This window comes from Sitodiplosis mosellana, unplaced genomic scaffold (assembly GCF_009176505.1).
Source record: "Sitodiplosis mosellana isolate CC-2019 unplaced genomic scaffold, AAFC_SMos_1.0 Smas_scaffold_6226, whole genome shotgun sequence".
In the NCBI taxonomy this organism is placed as follows: Eukaryota; Metazoa; Arthropoda; class Insecta; order Diptera; family Cecidomyiidae; genus Sitodiplosis; species Sitodiplosis mosellana.
The window spans coordinates 13,440,842-13,458,496 of NW_022601467.1; the positions used below are offsets into that span (position 1 = coordinate 13,440,842).

At 37.0% G+C, this 17,655-nt stretch overlaps 1 protein-coding gene across 2 annotated transcripts; it reads right to left on the reverse strand.

The window, feature by feature from the left end:
- Positions 1–2,189: 2,189 nt before the first annotated feature.
- Positions 2,190–5,637, reverse strand: LOC129578046 (protein insensitive-like). 2 transcript variants are annotated; one of them, XM_055466109.1, is made up of 3 exons: positions 5,286–5,637; positions 2,918–4,227; positions 2,190–2,814 (listed from the first exon to the last, which is right to left on the reverse strand). In XM_055466109.1, exons 2-3 carry the CDS (start codon positions 4,212–4,214, stop codon positions 2,594–2,596), a joined length of 1,518 nt encoding a protein of 505 aa, XP_055322084.1. In that variant the 5' UTR covers positions 4,215–4,227; positions 5,286–5,637; the 3' UTR covers positions 2,190–2,593. The 2 variants fall into 2 exon arrangements, with proteins under 2 accessions (XP_055322084.1, XP_055322083.1); XM_055466108.1 differs by having other exon boundaries at positions 2,918–4,230; positions 5,286–5,588.
- Positions 5,638–17,655: the final 12,018 nt, after the last annotated feature.

Below are 17,655 nucleotides of genomic sequence, written 5' to 3' on the forward strand. Positions count from 1 at the left end.
GAAAGAAGTTGAATCGAAGCAAAAGAACAAAATGTGTAACGGGACCATTGTGGCATCATTACAATTGCCTGACTTGCTATTATTTCTGTTGTTGTTCTGCTGTTGCTATTTCTGCTTCTACCACTTTTTTTTCTCGTCGAATGTTTTTCTTTTCTTTTTAATTCGTAGTGGAGGTGCTTTTTTCTTTTCGTTCGTGTCGAGTGTTTTTTTTTTAAATTTTCTTTCGTCATTCCTCCGCAGTAAGAATTTGGCAACAATTGCGGCATGGCGCAACGGCATAAATATACTTGTTGTTTGCACAGTGAATGGAAGCACGAAGTAGGAAAACCTTTCTTTTTTTGTGTGCGCCAATTGATAAATTTAAAATGGTTTGAAAATGTTTGTTCACTCATTTTTTCACAATATTGTTACGCGCTTGTCGACGGTAAATTCGATTTGTGTGTTTCGTAATTTCTCATTTGCCAATCTGTATTTATGTGGTGTGTGCCCCGCGCGCGTGATAGCCGGCTGTGTGCAAACGAGAAAGGGACAATGAGAATATGACGAAGCTGGAGATTGTTTGTACGAACAAACAAACGAACGAGTGACTGAGTTACTGGATGTGCAATGTCCGCGAGCGCTGCGCCACATTCAGCCGACCCAGACGCCGCCAAGAAATAATGTGACATTAATATTATTTGGTTAGTGGTGGATTGAATGTTCGGATCGAATGTGTGCGGGATTTGTGGGCAGAGTTCAAGTTAGAGAAAGAGAGCGGAGAAGAGAGTAAGGAGAGAGATGTGTTTTCGTGGTCGCTTTCGTCGCATTCTTTATAAATATATTTTGTGCTGGTACGTTTTCAATTATTAATGGTTTTGGATTTGCATAATTTCGAATCTCGAGAACCTTGCCTCGAAACAACAGTGCGCACATGAAAACACCACGTACACACTGGCAGCAACAGCAACAGCAACAGCAGCAGTGGCAATGGCAGAAATAGTAGCAATCAACATCAGACGGCGACAACATCAACGTGAAGCCACAACAAAAACAACAACAATAAATATGGGAACGTAATAGTTAATCGAGTTTCTTGATGCGAATTTTCGCATCGTTGCTGCCATACACAAATCAGAATTGTGTGTGTGTGTGTATAAATGTTTGTGCTGTTGTCGTCCGACCGTTGTGCCGTTGAGTCTGCAATATATTCACCATAAATACGCGCGAGTGCCACTGTTTGTGTTTGAATTTTTTTTCGCAACAAATGCCGTCCAGCTGGTCAATAATTATAATGAAACATTTCTGCGCACACTGTTTGCTTATCACATTAAAAATACATGCAATACAGATCATGGACGTGTGTTTTTTTTCATTCAATCCTTCTCGCATAAAGGTATTTTACCAATCAACAATTGAAAAGAAACAAAAAGTAGCAAATAATTTGATTACGTGTTTTATTTTTTTGTTTGGTTCATTATTTTATAAAATCATTTTACAATAATTTACTTCGACTTGTTTCCTGCTCAGAACGATCTTTTTGTTCGCTTACTACTGAATACACGTAATGAATATTCAGTTTGTGTGTGTGTGTGTGTGTGTAGCTTGCTCCATCTACGCGACAAGGATATAGAGTACTTGAATGAGAAAACGTCTGAAGAAAATGCTAGAGCGATTCGATGATGCGAAGAATTATGACCGGAATGCAAATGTTCGCTACTTTCACTTCCAACTCCCTCGCTCTCTCTCTTTCTCTCTCTCTGTGTGTGTGTCTTTCTCTTCCTCATTCGTATCCATATCAAATTTTACTCTCGCTGCAAATAATTTCAGAACAATGAAGAATTGAAACACACACTCCCAGCAGCTCTTCTCACTCTCTCCAGTCAAATACCACATTCCATGGCACTTTGGCATTACGAGAGGATTTAGAACCACCGAACTTTGTTTTCAGTTTAAGTGCTAATTCTAGTAAGTTGAACACATTTTCACGTAACATCGATTTCGTGGTTTAGTATGTTCAAGATAACCATTTCTCTATTATTACTTTTTTTTTCTCGTCGTCATTTTTTGTTTTTGTATTACATTTTGGTCGAAAAATCTGTTCGTCGGCTAAAACCATACGTGGTAAACCAATATGTGTGGTAAAACCGATAAATTTGTTCAGCTCAAATTGAGTGCTTCGCCCACATTCAACTCAATGAAAATACTCTCTATTTGTCCATTTTATAACGTATGATTATTTCAATAATTCTACAATTTTGCCTTTATTTCATTTTTTTGATTTTTCTATTTTCGTTTCATTTTGCTTTTCCTAGGTTTCACTTCAAATTGTACAGTAATAAATCCAAGGCTCCAACCGGGATATACATTTTCATTTAAAAAAAAAATATTATAGCCATAATCACAAATGTCCCTTTCTAATACTGTATTAAAACTGTGTATAAAAGTAATAGGTCTAGAGAGAAGCGTTTCAATGTTGCGCTCTATACGGAAATGTAGTGCACCATAAAAAAAAATTACTGCTCTTATTGGATATACAATCGTGCAATTATATCGATACGCTCGATACACATAATATCTATTTTAATTGATAACGATTAGCAAATGGTTTTGGTATTCAGTTCTCTACGTTTTCTTTGTTTTCAATTTTCACGAGCGATTTACGGTTTTTGTCGTTGCGTTGGCGCATCATTTTATTCTCGTCGGCACATTTGGTCGTGATGGAGCTTCTGACAGCGGTATCCGTGACCTTGCACCGTTTTGCCACATATTGAACAATGTCGGCAATGATTTTGGGGTTGAGTTGGTTTTTCGTCGGTTTGCTCGATTCGATGAACGCTGCATTTGGGTGAGGAAAGAGTGAGGAAGAGATAAAAATGAGTGAAAAAAACATTTTGACTACATTGATTAATGGCTATGTATATTGTGTCGATCAACATACCAGGTGACGGTTTTCCCGTTAGCGAATGTGTTGCCAATACTTCTCGGCTGAATTTGGCACGCAACAAACGTCGCGTGGCGGCTGTATGTGAATTCCAATTAATGTTTGTTAGCACATTGCGTGTGACAGTTGTATGGTTTGGTCCGATCACAACCTCTTCATTTGGATCACCTTCGTCATCGGCAAAACTATCGGCATTTTTGCTATTGTTGCTGCTGTAATCAAGCTTCATGGCCGATAAATGCGCCGATTCATTGTGATTTGTGTCCGCTTGATAGATCGATTGATTTGATGCACTCAATGACATGCGGCTGTGGTTCGAGTACGAGAAATTGCTGTCGTTGCTCGCCTCAATGACCGGTTCGATGCTGATTGAATTATAGTTCAGTGTGTGAGGCGTATAATTCGATTGATGGCTTAAATTTAAGATTCTCGGCGGTATAACGTGTGGCGTTCGGGCGAGCACCGACGTTGACGACGTTTGCGTAGAATTTAGTATTGAACTGGTGCGATTGAAGTCAGTGCTCGTGCTGTGGACACCATCATTTTGGTGTGTTAATTTTTCCGAAATATCTTTCAGCAGCGTCTTGATTTCGGCCACTTCAACGCGTAAATCGGCCACTTGTTGCTTGATATCGTGATTCTCCTCCGTCATACTGTGTACATCACGTAAAATATCCTCTTCGGTGGCCAAAATTTTGCTGAAACGCATTTCATTGTTGCTAAAATCGGCCGTGGCCTTGAAATCCGTTTGCGTTTGCTGGTCAAATGTCATTGGTGGGTAATTTTGAACATTCGGATTCGATTTGATAACCGATTGCTTGTTCATCGCACCACCGCCACCATTTTGGGTTGTTGTGCCCGTGTCATGTGCACCGCTATTCCATCGCGTGTATTGTGTTGCCGCCGACGATGTGGCCACGCTATCTAGTTTTGCTACCGACACACGCTTTCGCTTTTTATTGCTGTGTATCTCGTACTCTTCTTTTTGCATTTCCACCAAATCCTTGAGTTCGTTGTTGAGAAATTGTTTATCGTCTGATATGGTAACAATGGTTGCCTGCACAAGACCGGTGTCTTTTTTCACATAAATCAATTTGCCCGTATGCATGGATTCTAAGCCCGAATTTGCCCGGCTGCCACCGCCACCGCACACATCTTTCGCTGCCACAACTTCGTAATTTGTGACTTTGTTGCGCGTTCGATATTCAATTAACATCCACAACATTGGCGGATTCACAGGTGTTCCCTCATCAGCATCTCGTTTAACATAGACAATCGCATTTTGTTCGCTCATATTTCCCAACAAACTACTTCGAACCAAATGTAAATGATGACAGACAATGTAACATTTTGGTGGGGGGGGGGGGGTTGGAAGAGAGAAAAGGAAGAAAGAAAAAAAAACAATAAAATTACTTCAAATGTAATCAAAATATTCAAATGTAAATTTCATATGAAACGGTAAAAAATTTACTGAAAATTGGCATTTGGCTGGTTGACTTGCATTGAACCCATCGATTTTCGGATGTGGTAAACCACGTGCTGAGCGATTCAACATTTTTATTCGGTACTCAGCAAAATATGTATGTGATATGTCTCTTTTTTTCCATTTGTTCCACATTTAATGCACTCAAGTGTGTAATAAAACGAACAACTTTTCTAATTCAACTTGATTGCCTGCATGTATTTAAAATGAATGAATGGAGAGACAAAAAAAATTCGCCTCTCCAATCACAGCCATTTCGAAGGGTAATAGATTGTCGGTTTATACAGCTTTATCTTCAATGTTTCGTTTCTTTTGTATATTGTCTTTTTTTTATATGCGCTGCGTGTGTATTATCTATATTGTGTTTAAAAAAAAAAAAGAAGACGAAAAAAACCGAAAACTCCCCAAAAAAGAGATGCTACACACACACACTAACACATGTGTGACACACTCGCTTTGGTATACAGTTTGAAAATCGTATTGGCAAAGCAATTCCTTCGACAAAAATCGTTTGTTCGATTTTCTTCTCTGGATTGTTTTCTTTTTGCTTTGTTTTATTGTTAAAAATCGAGTGTAACATTTCTTGGAAGACTTGAAATGATCTTTTTTCCCTTTGGGTTCATGCATGAAACTCTACCTGAGTAATTCTACTTAAGAAGAAAATGCCGAAATGTCAGACAGCAGAACATTAACAGATCAAAACGGCGATTTGGTCCAAGTGCATGGACGATATTTTTTTCCTTTCTCTCTCTCTCTCTCTCTCTCTCTCTCTCTCTCTCTCTCTCTATCGACTTGAATATTAATATAAATTTAAAATGATTGCTTGTCCATTAATATTTTTTTTTGTCCATATCAACTTAATATAAATTGCGCGCCACTTACATCAAACACTCGTTACGAGTTCTACCAATTGGAATTAACGCACTCAGCTATGTAACTTGTCACCAGCGCACACTTCTTATTCAAACATTCAAATATCAAATTACTTGATGGGCGGTAATTCGCCACGGACCTATTTCAACAAATCGAAGAGTTGCTGATATATACAATTAAAATTTTAAGAAATGTTCATGAAAAAAAAACTATAATAAAACTAATTTGAAAAACGAAAATATTTGAATAATTTGTAAAATGAAACTGTATTCGATGTGTTCACTAGTTGAATTCATGGGACACACTGATCGGCAGTTGTCAAAAAGAGATATAAGTCGGCGCGCACTGGTGCAGCTAGTTCACTGGTGGTGAGAAAAAGAATAAGAAAGTCGACATAATTCTTATGGAAGAGCATGGAATGAGGGAGAGAAAAGAACACCACAACATAATTGCACGTATTCAAAGAACGAATACAATCACATTGATCTGTAATGTTCGGTCGAAACGACGACGACGACGAAAAAGAAGAAGAAGAAGAAGACGAAGGAAAAAAAATGTGTATATGATCGTAAAATAGAAGAATAAAAAAGGAAACGAAATTCCCTCTCATGCACACACACACACACACACACACTAACTCATATCCAAAACGAAGTGCCTACTTTTACAGACTCACACACACACACACACACACACACACACACACACACACACATGCATATACTCATACGGAGCGACTCATAAAATGCTATAAGGGATCATATTCAAGAAACAAACTCGGGGCGAAACCATGGCAGATTGACAGTTGAAAGAACGAACGAATGAAAGAGAAAAAAAAACTCAATAAAGAGACTAATTGGAAAATATCGGGCGAATATTCGTTTCGACACTGGAATTCAAGTATGGCCACGAACACAAGTAAAATTCGTATTAGGGCAAATTTCAGAAGTTGGTTTTCTCGATGTCGTTGTTCGTCGAAAATTCAAATATAAAATGTGCTGCTGCTGCTGCACACTCCGAGATGAAATATGACTTATGAATAATATACGAACGAAAGAAAACGCTATTGTCTTATTCTCTAAAACATTTAGCATTTAATATTGATTGCACGCTGCTTGTTTTAAGTTCTATGTATATATATTTGGTTGGAATTGATGTAGCAAATGTCGATACGAGAAGCGGTAGCAGCAGCAAAATATTGGAATAAAAGAGACAGATCGAACGCACCAGAGCACGAGCAAAACTACCAGACACAGAGAAAGAGTGAGTGAGTGAGTGAGATAGATATTGAGAGAGAGAGAGAGAGAGAAAGACTGAAAAAGAAGAAGTGTGCACGCTTCTACTTTATACACACAATCCAATGCATTAACGCTATGCAATGTTTTAAAACACCGTTCTTTGTTATGTTGGTCGTGTAAGAAAACTCGCACTCGCTCACTCTTCTTCTGTCTCGCATGAATTGTGAAGCTATTTTGCCGCCAGAATAAAAATGATAAAGAAAGTACAAATGAAGAATACGCGAATTGGTTGAACTTAAATTATGGCAATCAAAAGTGGAGCGTAATAAAAAAAAATACAACAAAACTGACACAATGAGACGGCAATTCGATAGTTTTGCTTTCTTCTTCTGTTTGTTCCGAAGTATTCTTTCGTCAAACGTTTGTATGACTGAAATGAAGAAGGACACACAATTTTATTACCTTATTTGAATTGTCAAAAAGACAGAAAGAAAACACACATACACACTCGCGCATACACATCCATTTTCAATAGAAAAACTAAAGAAGATTTCATGCAAAGCAGCACAATTTTATGCCAACAAAAACTGAGGTAAATGTAACTTAAAATGAGTGTTGAAAACTTTCCTTTTGCTATTGTCACTGCGTATTATTGCAGTCGGTTGGTGTGTGTGCCTTCTTCTCTTTGTATTCACTCCATTTAAGCACCATAAAATCCTCAGATTAGTATTTACATACTGTTTTTCGGTGAGGACATTTCGTTGTGCTTCAGGTATGTTCGAACAATTAACAAAATGTTTGACTAATGAAAGTTGGATAGTGTGTTTTGCAGGGAACAATATAAATTTTATGGCTTTCGTTTTGTGTTATTGCAGAAGAAAAAAAAAGAATTTGTTTGGATTGGCACGATAAAACAAAAGATTTTTTGTTTTTATCTCCGATTCGTATTCGCAAGAGAGGACATGAAAAAACAAAGACTTTTCTTTTTTTTTCCAAATTTTTGTGTTCTGGTAAGGAAAAAAAAACCATTAGGTTGAATATGTGTGGATGTGGAATGGTTTAAATTCAAACCTATGTATCGTACGTTATATGAATATGACTTTAGTTGCAACAGTTGCAAAAATGTTTATTCAAGGATTCGCCATCACAGCCCATTTATTCGCCAAGACACTTTCAAACCATAACCGATTTTATTTTCGTTTTATTTTTTTATTCAAAATATACGATGATAAGTCTGTTCCAATTGGAAAAAAAATATATGCAAAATTCCATTATTTTTTTAGTTTCAGTGCGTCAGTACACATTTGGCTCTATATTATTACACCATGCGTGCATTTTTTTTTGTTCATTTATCCTATCTCCTTCAACTCGAAACGTGTGCATCGCCGTTCAGTGTACAGATCGCTCAGGTGACGGATACACACATCTGCTTGCTTATTGCAAATCAATAAACCTAATTGGTTAACTTGTGTACAGTGTGAGCAAGTTGAGCAACGGGTACACGATGCAAATGTGAAGAAACTATTTACAGGCCGTAAAACGGTTTGCATAAAAGTAAACACATTTCAAGTCTTCATATCATTGAATAATTTCATGAAATCATTCAATTGCTCTCTCAAGAAAACGAAGCATAATTATGCATGCCAACGGAAATGCATCGATTGCACGATGAAAAAAACAAATCAGCCAACAAGTCAAAACACACTTTTATTTGAAACAAGTCTCAAATGCATGATTGTGTGCATAATTAATCAATTTGATTTAATTCAATTTTAATGTGGAATTAAATAAATGTAATTATGTCGTTAAATTGAATGGAAATCAAACGGATCAGATGCAACCAGTTTGAAAATTAAAGTGAATTTCCGACACTTCTTCTTCTTTTTCTTTTTCTCATTCTGGTGCTGTTGTTGGATTTTTTCTGGCTTTTTCGGTTATCGACGAAAATCGATTGCAACCTTTCTCGGAAATGAGAAATGATCTTTTTTTTCCACTTTCAAAAATAGTCTACCTGGGCGGATTCAACCTTCGAAGGATGCAAACAAAATAGATGATGAAATGTGTATTGTTGGAAAACCAAATATGGAATCGATGGGTTACATTTTTCGCCTTTCTTTTGAATCCATTCATCAAATTAGTTTTTTCAATTTTCAATCATTTATTCAAATACAAATTCGAAATATTTGGTATTAATGTGCGTTGATTTAAAAACCGACGCGTTACACTTACTCTGAATGAACGTCGCAATTCCGCCAATTGGAATAAATTTGTTGATGATGATGTGACTTGTCGTATGCGCACCGCTTTTTTCCCCTTTATTCGTTTGAATCAAATATTTGTTGGTTTTTTTTTCTAAATTCAAAACCAATTCACACTTTTGTTTCAAAATCTACACTAAATTACTGATCGACAAAAAAGACCGTTTTATTGAGAAAGAAATTTTTTTCGAAAAATCAGAAATACAAAATGTAATTTCCTGTAACGTTGTCGATTTGAATGGAATTAAACGTGGTTACAAAGCTGAATGTAAGTGCTACACTGATCGGTGGTCGCGCCACAAGACAGATAGCTAACTTCAGCCAGTGGTGATGTTGAATAGGATAAGGACATTCATGACAACAAATGGTGAAACAGTTTTTCTGCTGTGGCGAAGAATGAGCGAGACAGAATGAAAAACGTAAACACAAACAGCGTATACAACGAACGATGTAGTAAAAATACCATTACAACGATCTGTGTTTCGTACAGGAAGAAGTAGAAGAAAAAGTGCATGATCAGTGAGTGTGTCACGGCACATATGTAATGGAATTGAAATTCCCTCTCATATTGACACACAACGCACACAACGATACTGCTCGATTTCAATGTGTGTGTGTGTGCGTTTTAATACGGGTAATGCTCAAAGGGATCGTACAAAAAAGAGACGAAACATGTTTCAAACATTTGGGGCGAAAACAAGACTCATGCAGCGAAAAGAACACAAAGACCAATTGGAAAATACCGCGCGAATGTTCGCTTCGATACTGGAATTCAACTCTGCCGACAAACACACAGGTAAAATTCATATTAGGGTCGTTTGCTGTGAGTGCTATTTAAAGCGAATTAAACAACAACAACAACGATGACGACGGCGACGACGATGATGATGGGAAAAAAATACATATAAACACAATTTAAGGACTACACACGCACGCATCAATATATGTAGTGAAATTTTTTAGCCGCCAGAACCCATACATCTAAAGAAATTTTAATGAAAATTGAAAAAAAAAGAATGTTTGAACCAAAAGAGAGAGAGAGAGAGAGAGAGAGAGAGAGAGAGAGAGAGAGAGAGAGAGAGAAAGAGAGATAAATTGAGCGAAAAGTGTGAAAATTCACAACACAATTCGTACTAAGGAAAAAAAATTGTCGCTGAAGGATGCATATTTTTTTTATAAACATTCATGCATATAGGTATATGTATATATATATATATATATATATATTGGGTCGGAGTACGCGCGATGCATTTATCTTCCATGCTTTTGTCATGTGAATAATGATTCTTTTATTCATGCTTCGTAAAACATGCAGATTGAATTTTACATACGTTTTGCTAGGTTTAATTGTTGCCCAGGTATGTTGCGAGAGCAGGAGAAAAAAACAAACCATGGAAAAATTGCCAGACAAAAGGCAAAGAAGACCGACAGAGAGATGGATAGAGTGGTAACGAGAGAGAGAGAGAGTAAAAAAACAGTTATAAAATTTATGTGTTTTTTGGGATGTCGTTGTTGATGTTTGTGTGCTCAGTAACCAAACGTTCTTTTTTGCAACAACCTGAAATTAATGCAAAAATATGCATTTGCCTGAAGTATTTCTTTTTCAACGCGAATCATAACTTAAGGCCTGCAATGCATCACAATTTGTGCGCGCACACACATACACACATGCATATATAAATACACAAAAAACCCACGTACACTATCATACAGCTGTGTCGCTCGGTGCACCTCAGCCAAAATGAGTCGGTTGTTTAAGCAAACATTTGAAAAGTGTTTGAACGTGTTGAAAACATATACAATAATACGCTTCACTTCTTCTCGTGGATTGTCAAATTTTTGCTTAATTAAAATACAGATCGTTTAATCAATGGGGTATGTTCTGTTGGTAATGGCTTCAGCTATTGCCGTGGTCATTCGCATAAGTTGAGGTGAAACACACGAAAGGGTGCATACCGGATAATGAAAAACAAACATGAAATGAAACGGAGAGAGAGAGAGAGAGAGAAGATAGTCGATTTGGAGACGATTAGCCACAAAACGTCCTGTTCGGCAAATTGAAATTGAAATAAAACGAATTTTCAATTTGGTTCATAGAGTCGAATGCAAATGCATGGTTTGGTGGTTTTTCTGCAAATTCGATGAATAATTAATGGAATGATCAAACAATGCTACAGCAAATGAACTTCACATAACCAACGAACGATTGTCCAAACTTTGAACAGACAAATCTTCTTCTTTTTTCTTGCATTTCAATACACACTGAACACATCTCATGGAGAAAGATATTCATGCTAAAAAACCGATGGTGTGGTAAATATAAACCATGCCTTTTTCATATTCACACACACAATACCCAGAACGAAGTTGCTTTTCCTTCAGGAGATTACTTCAGAGTATAAGGCAAACCGAATCGACTGTGATACCTTGTGCCAAAATGCATCCAAGTCACATTATAATTTATTTGCTTTAATAATTTACTAACTATTTTCTTAGTGAAATCGATAAGGTGTGTGTGTGTATATGACTCAAAACGCCAAAATTATGGGTTGTGAATTTTATCTGTCTGGCTTTCGCGAAATGTTATGAGTTTATTTAGTGCTTTCAAATATGATATTATTTATTTATTTATTACTTTAGATGATATCTTTTTCCTCCTAATACTGAAATAAAAGCAAAAATGAACGAGAGTTATGTGGAACATCTTCGAAATGTAGACGTTGTTATTCAACACTTTCAACTTCGTAACTTAGCTAAAATTTGACATTCAATTTTGTCAAACGAGAAACAAAACCGACTGAGTGCTCACTTCCATGCACCGATTATATTGAAATCATGCAAACTGGATCACAATTATAAAATGGAAATTTTGGAAATTGTTCAGGAAATGTAAACTCATTTGTTCACCAATTAGACTCAAATGAGCAGTTTATACATTCAAATGCAAAAATCGACCATCAGGCGATTCATTCCGGCCTTATAATTCACTGATGATTCATTTTGCATGCGTTCTCACACATTCTTACTACGTTCAGCAATATTGTTTTTTTTTTCTCTTTCTTCGGTACTTCTGCTCAGGTGACAGTCGTTTGGTTGGACATCTGCTTCGCACAGCACATGCGATTATTTCGAGGGGATAAATACACGAAATTCAGTTATGAAAACCGAAATAAGGAAAAAAACACCAAACATTCAACCGACAAACTGAGAGTTGAAAGCTGGCCGATAAATTGGAATCCGCACGATTCAGATAACATTCATTGATTGAAATGCGGCGCAACTGATATCATATTATACAAACGATATTTATCAGCCGTTGAGCACACACATTTTTAAATAGCTCACTCATCCATCACACTCCCTACGCCTCTCTCTCTCTCTCTCTCTCTCGCTCTATCTCTCTCTCCATTTTTGGCACTTGAATGATTGCATACAATTATGTCGAGATTTTCAAACTTAATGCAAAATAAATTTTATTAATTACATTAAAAAGTTTTGGATTAAATTTATCGAGTAAAATTGTAGCTTCTATGGATAAGTAAAAATCTGTTGGTATGTGTGTGTATGTGTGTGTGTGGAAATCGCATGGAATTAGCAGGCCTCTACGAGCACATATGCTTTTCTCTCGTTTTGGTTGAGAGTTAAGTTGGAAAGTAAATTAGGATTGAATATGCTAATTCCAGTCTTGACGCTCCGCACATTGGCTGTTCGCAGCACAGCATGCATGGTGAATGTAAATTTAACGCGCTTCACAAATTCCTATAACTTCTTCCGAAAAACTCGAAAGAAATCTAATTGGCAACAAGTTGATATAAAAACAAATCATGCAAATACCTCGAGCATATTCTTCGATTGGTACACATAATGTCTGCATGTCATGTTGTGTTGAGCGCGTAGTTTGAGCATTGCATTGCTAGGCGGCCATGTCCATTGGAATTGTGGATTAGTGTGTGTGTGAGTGAGTGAGTGCTTGATTAAATCAAACAAGGATGAGAGCGAGAAGGAGTTGAATTCGGCTCACTTTCTTCGCATTTTGATGATTAAATTTTCATTTTAAAATCCTTCAAATGTCATTTCGAAAAGTTGTTTCTTCTCCAAAATCAACAAGCCATCTCTAGCATGATACAAACGAATGGATCCTAATGTGTGACAGTGTTATCGTCAAACAGAGTTTTGTTGAAAAAACGCCGGAGAATAGATGTGACCGTACATTTCATACACGAGACTCGTTTGATTAAATGCTATGAAAAGGCACAAAACACAAATAATAATAATAAATGATGACAATAATTCAATTAATTGAGGTTAGGAAGACAATAAAAAAAAACAAATCCAGCCGAACAGCAAACATTTACGAGTCATTTTGCATACATACACTTGGATTTGACATGCATGAATATTTCGGAAATTGTTCAAACACTATTTATGAATTGTTGTTTTCGAGCTATGCTTTTTGAGAATGAAATCACTTAATCGCATGGAAAATCACTTAATCATTTCGATATGCAAATATACGATGATGGTTTTAGATTTTTCAAATATTGACACTAAAACTTCAACTGTGTACATGAGCTTGCTTTGCCTAATGGCATTTTCATGAATGTTTTCAACAACTTCCTCTCTCTCTCTCTCTGTCTCCCTTTCTTCCCCCTGTACCTGCTTAAAAGAATTTCTTTTTTAATTCAATTCAATTTGTTCGTTGGATCTTTTTCCAAATCCTGGATGAGCATAACATGCAATGTTCCAATTTTGATACCCGCCTCTCTCGGTCCAAGCAATTCGAAAGGGAAAATTATATTTGTGATGGCACCAGCGAATGATGCGAATCAGCAACAAAGTATTCACCTTTTAACCATTTTCTGAGTGAACGAAAGCATCAGTAAGTGGTGTTGCCCGTATGAGTTTAACTCTGAATGAAAATTTATTTAATCCGGTCGCATTAGTGTATGTGTGCGTGTGCCGTGTATTTGTGGAAGAATGCGAGCGTGATTAGGCATTTCCACGAAGAAGCTTTGCCCCATTAGTGCAAAAACACTGGCATTCGGCTATTGAATGGAGCACACTTTTCATATTGCTAATAATTCAGTTGGAAAAGATGAAGAGCAAGAGTGTGCGCGCAAGAGTGGTAGGAAAAGCAGCCCGAAAAGCATTTCCGATAAAATAAACTTCATTTTATTCGTCGACACCAAATGGAACCGACCCACACAACTATTGATTGCCGGGCAAATGTTTCTCTTTTGTTTTTGTTTTTGCTGTTTGTTTTTAGTGAATGAAGAACGGGCGTTACCTTGTCCCCATTATCCAATTAAAGTGATTGTTTAAATGCAATAATTGAATCCAAACACACAATATTACATTGTTTTATGTCGTTCAAAACAAAAATGGCCACAAGATTTCATTCTCGAGTCCAACCAAATCTGTCATTTGCGTTGTGTGCACTGTTTTTTCGGGGGACAAAATGTGTTCAATTACAAGATCATTTTGAGTCATTAACGAAAGTGAGAAAAGGTCATTTCATTGATTTACTTTATGGTAGAGACGGCCATTAATGGAGTAAAGATGGAAACAACATACACATCGTGGGCGATATAAAGGCTACTGTGATGCTATTGTGACGCTTGGCTATTTTGTTATTGTTGATGGCAATCAAAATGCGCTTAATGTATGAATAAAACGGCAATTCATAGTCGGTCACTTGTATCCGGTTGTGTGTTGCTTCGGTAATGGTATTTGTAATATGTTTATTTTTCATTAAATTTTTGACATTTGCTCATCGTGCATGCCAAACTTTTCCGTCAACATTGGACGAAAAGATGTAGTAAATTTGTTTGTTTAAAATCAAATTTTGATGGTTTATTGTGTCCTTCATTTAAATGTCCATTCTCTCTCTCTATATATATGCGTGTGAGTGTGTTCTCCTTTGTTTGTTTGTCCACTTGATATCATGGACGTTCCATGCGATTGGATGAAATGAGCAACTTCCAAATGCAAATCTATTATGGGGATGGTCCCTAGTATATATAAACTCAACAACAGAAATGTATGACACTTAATGACCATTCCAAAAGGGAAAAAGTGAAAAAAAAATGTAAAAAGCAACGCTTGAGAGCCGGCAAACGTGTTGGAAATAACAACAACGATAACGACAACAACAACAACTGTAGCACAACAATGACGACAATAGGCAGTAAAAAGGATTTTATCCATGGGCTATTTACAGTGAAATTTAAAATTACAGTTTAATCTAGATTTTATCTAAGTATAAAAGCCAAGAAAGATAAGCAACGACACAGCCACTCAGTTTCTCTACACACACATACATACGCACACACACACTCTTACTCCCACCAGACTGAAACATGAAACAAATGAAAGGCTTTTTAGATTTCTATTATCTCGCAGTCGCACGCATTTGCCACTTCGGTGTGTGTCTCTCTCTCTCTCTCTCTCTCTCTCTCTCTCTCTCTCTCTCTCTCTCTCTCTCTCTCTCTCTCTCTCTCTCTTTCTCTTTCTCTCCCTCTCTCTGTGCGCGGGTTTGTATCGGTTGATATGCCAGTTACAAAGAAGACAAAGGTTCATTTACATTGCTCGAATTTTCTACACATGCAAAAGAACTCTCGCAACAGTGCACATGCAAAGCCCCGGATTATAAAGATTAGAAATTTGCATATACAACTCCATATTCAAAGAATTTGTGTGTATGATGTTATTTTCTCGGCGAGCATTTAGCGCTTAGAATGCGTTGGGTTTGACTTTTTCTTTCTTTTTCTCTCAGTCCCGCATATTTGTCGTTGTTGAAATGGCTGCGATGCTAGTGGTGATGGTGGTGGTGGTGGTTGCTACTTTTTTTCCCCTGGCCCTTTACTGTCGTCAAACAACGGCCATGGTTAAGAAGCAATATTTCGAGCGCTTAATATAGATGAAGTGCTTTAAGCACCTGCAAAAGGTCATTTCATCGCAAATGTATTGGTCCATACTTTCGTCACCATCGTTGTATTTATTTCGGCGATTAGATAGATCAAGATGTGATATTGCGTCCATCCATGAACCTCGCTCGATGCCGATCGATCTATGGGCCAAAATATGGCGGTGGTCCAGACGTGTGCAAGGTCAAAAATTCTAGGGGGGGGGGGGGTAAAATGATTTTGCCAGGGGGGTCTGGAAATCGATTCTATCTAGTGTAAAACCAGAGCGGTCAACGAGCGCTCGTTCGTTCGTTCGTATGCGAACATGTTCGTTTGTTCGTTCGTTCGTTCGTAGAATCTACGAACATGTTCGTTCGTTCGTTCGTAGAATCTACGAACATGTTCGTTCGTTCGTTCGTTCGTTCGTAGAATCTGCGAACATGTTCGTTTGTTCGTTCGTTCGTTCGTAGGTAAAATTTCATTTTTTTTTTTCAAACATAAAATTTTCTTATTTCTTAAAAAAATATAGGAATGATCCTATGTACTCAATAATACTGTAAGCACTATAATACTGTAATTTACAAGTTGTGAACATTATTTTCGCACAAAAACTAATTAAAAACATCTTCACTCAACAAAAAACATCGCTGAAAATCTTACTTTCACTCATTGTGGTTTGTGTGTCCGCTGGCGAGAATAGAATGATATGATAATTAGCTGGACATGAACGTGGAAGTTGTAAAATGATGAAAGTAATGCATACAGAGAGAGAGAGAGAGAGAGAGAGAGAGAGAGAGTGAGAGAGATAAAAATGACAAAGACAGCAAAGTTCATCTCTTTTTGTCATTTATGGTGTGCAATTCAGAGAGACTTGTTGCAGTGATGATTTAAATCACATGGACGTTCAAACAGTGTGTGTTTTACGCACTGTGTTAAATCGCCACGTGCAAAACAGTTATACGTTTAGACAATGTTTTGTTCTGTGATCGTACAACACACACAGTTCGAGAGACAACGTGCTTCATGATATCACAGCAACAAGACGAATCTGAAATGTGCACACCATACTTGGCAAAAAGAGATGAACACTGTCTTTGTCACTTTTTCTATCTCTCTCTCCGTATGCATCACTTTCTTCGTTTCACAACATTTGAAACCAGCATTATTATTGCTTATTGCATTATTATGCATCCAATTGTGCAAGTGGAAACTCAAAAAAATATTCGTTCAATTTTTTGTGCGAAAATAATGTTCACAACTTGAAAATTACAGTATTACAGTGCTTACAGTATTATTGAGTACATAAGATCATTCCTATATTTTTTTAAGAAATAAGAAAATTTTATGTTTGAAAAAAAAATGAAATTTTACCTACGAACGAACGAACAAACGAACATGTTCGTAGATTCTACGAACGAACGAACGAACGAACGAACATGTTCGTAGATTCTACGAACGAACAAACGAACGAACGAACATGTTCGTAGATTCTACGAACGAACGAACGAACAAACGAACATGTTCGCATACGAACGAACGAACGAGCGCTCGTTGACCGCTCTGTGTAAAACCAGTCTCCGAAAAAAGTGAGGACTAAAAAAAAAACCGGAATACCCCCCATCCCTTGCACACGTCTGCGGTGGTTCCAAAGAACACTTATCTACAACAGACAATAGGCCATAGCTGCTCGGTAATGATGGCTTACGTCCACATCGAAATGGAAATGTCTAAAATAGAGAGCATCAAAATAGATTCCACAATCTAATGCGTAAATACGTGTTTGAATCGAAATTTTTAGCATTCAACTTCTAAAATGTTGACTATCACTTTCAGAGTTTGACTTATCCGCCAGATATATGCTATGGCATAAAAAAAATATGCGCATATTTTTTGGTACATTTGGATTTTGTGACTAGCTTACCATGTAAATTCATATGGATATCACGAGTTTGGGACAAAAAATCGTGATATCCACATG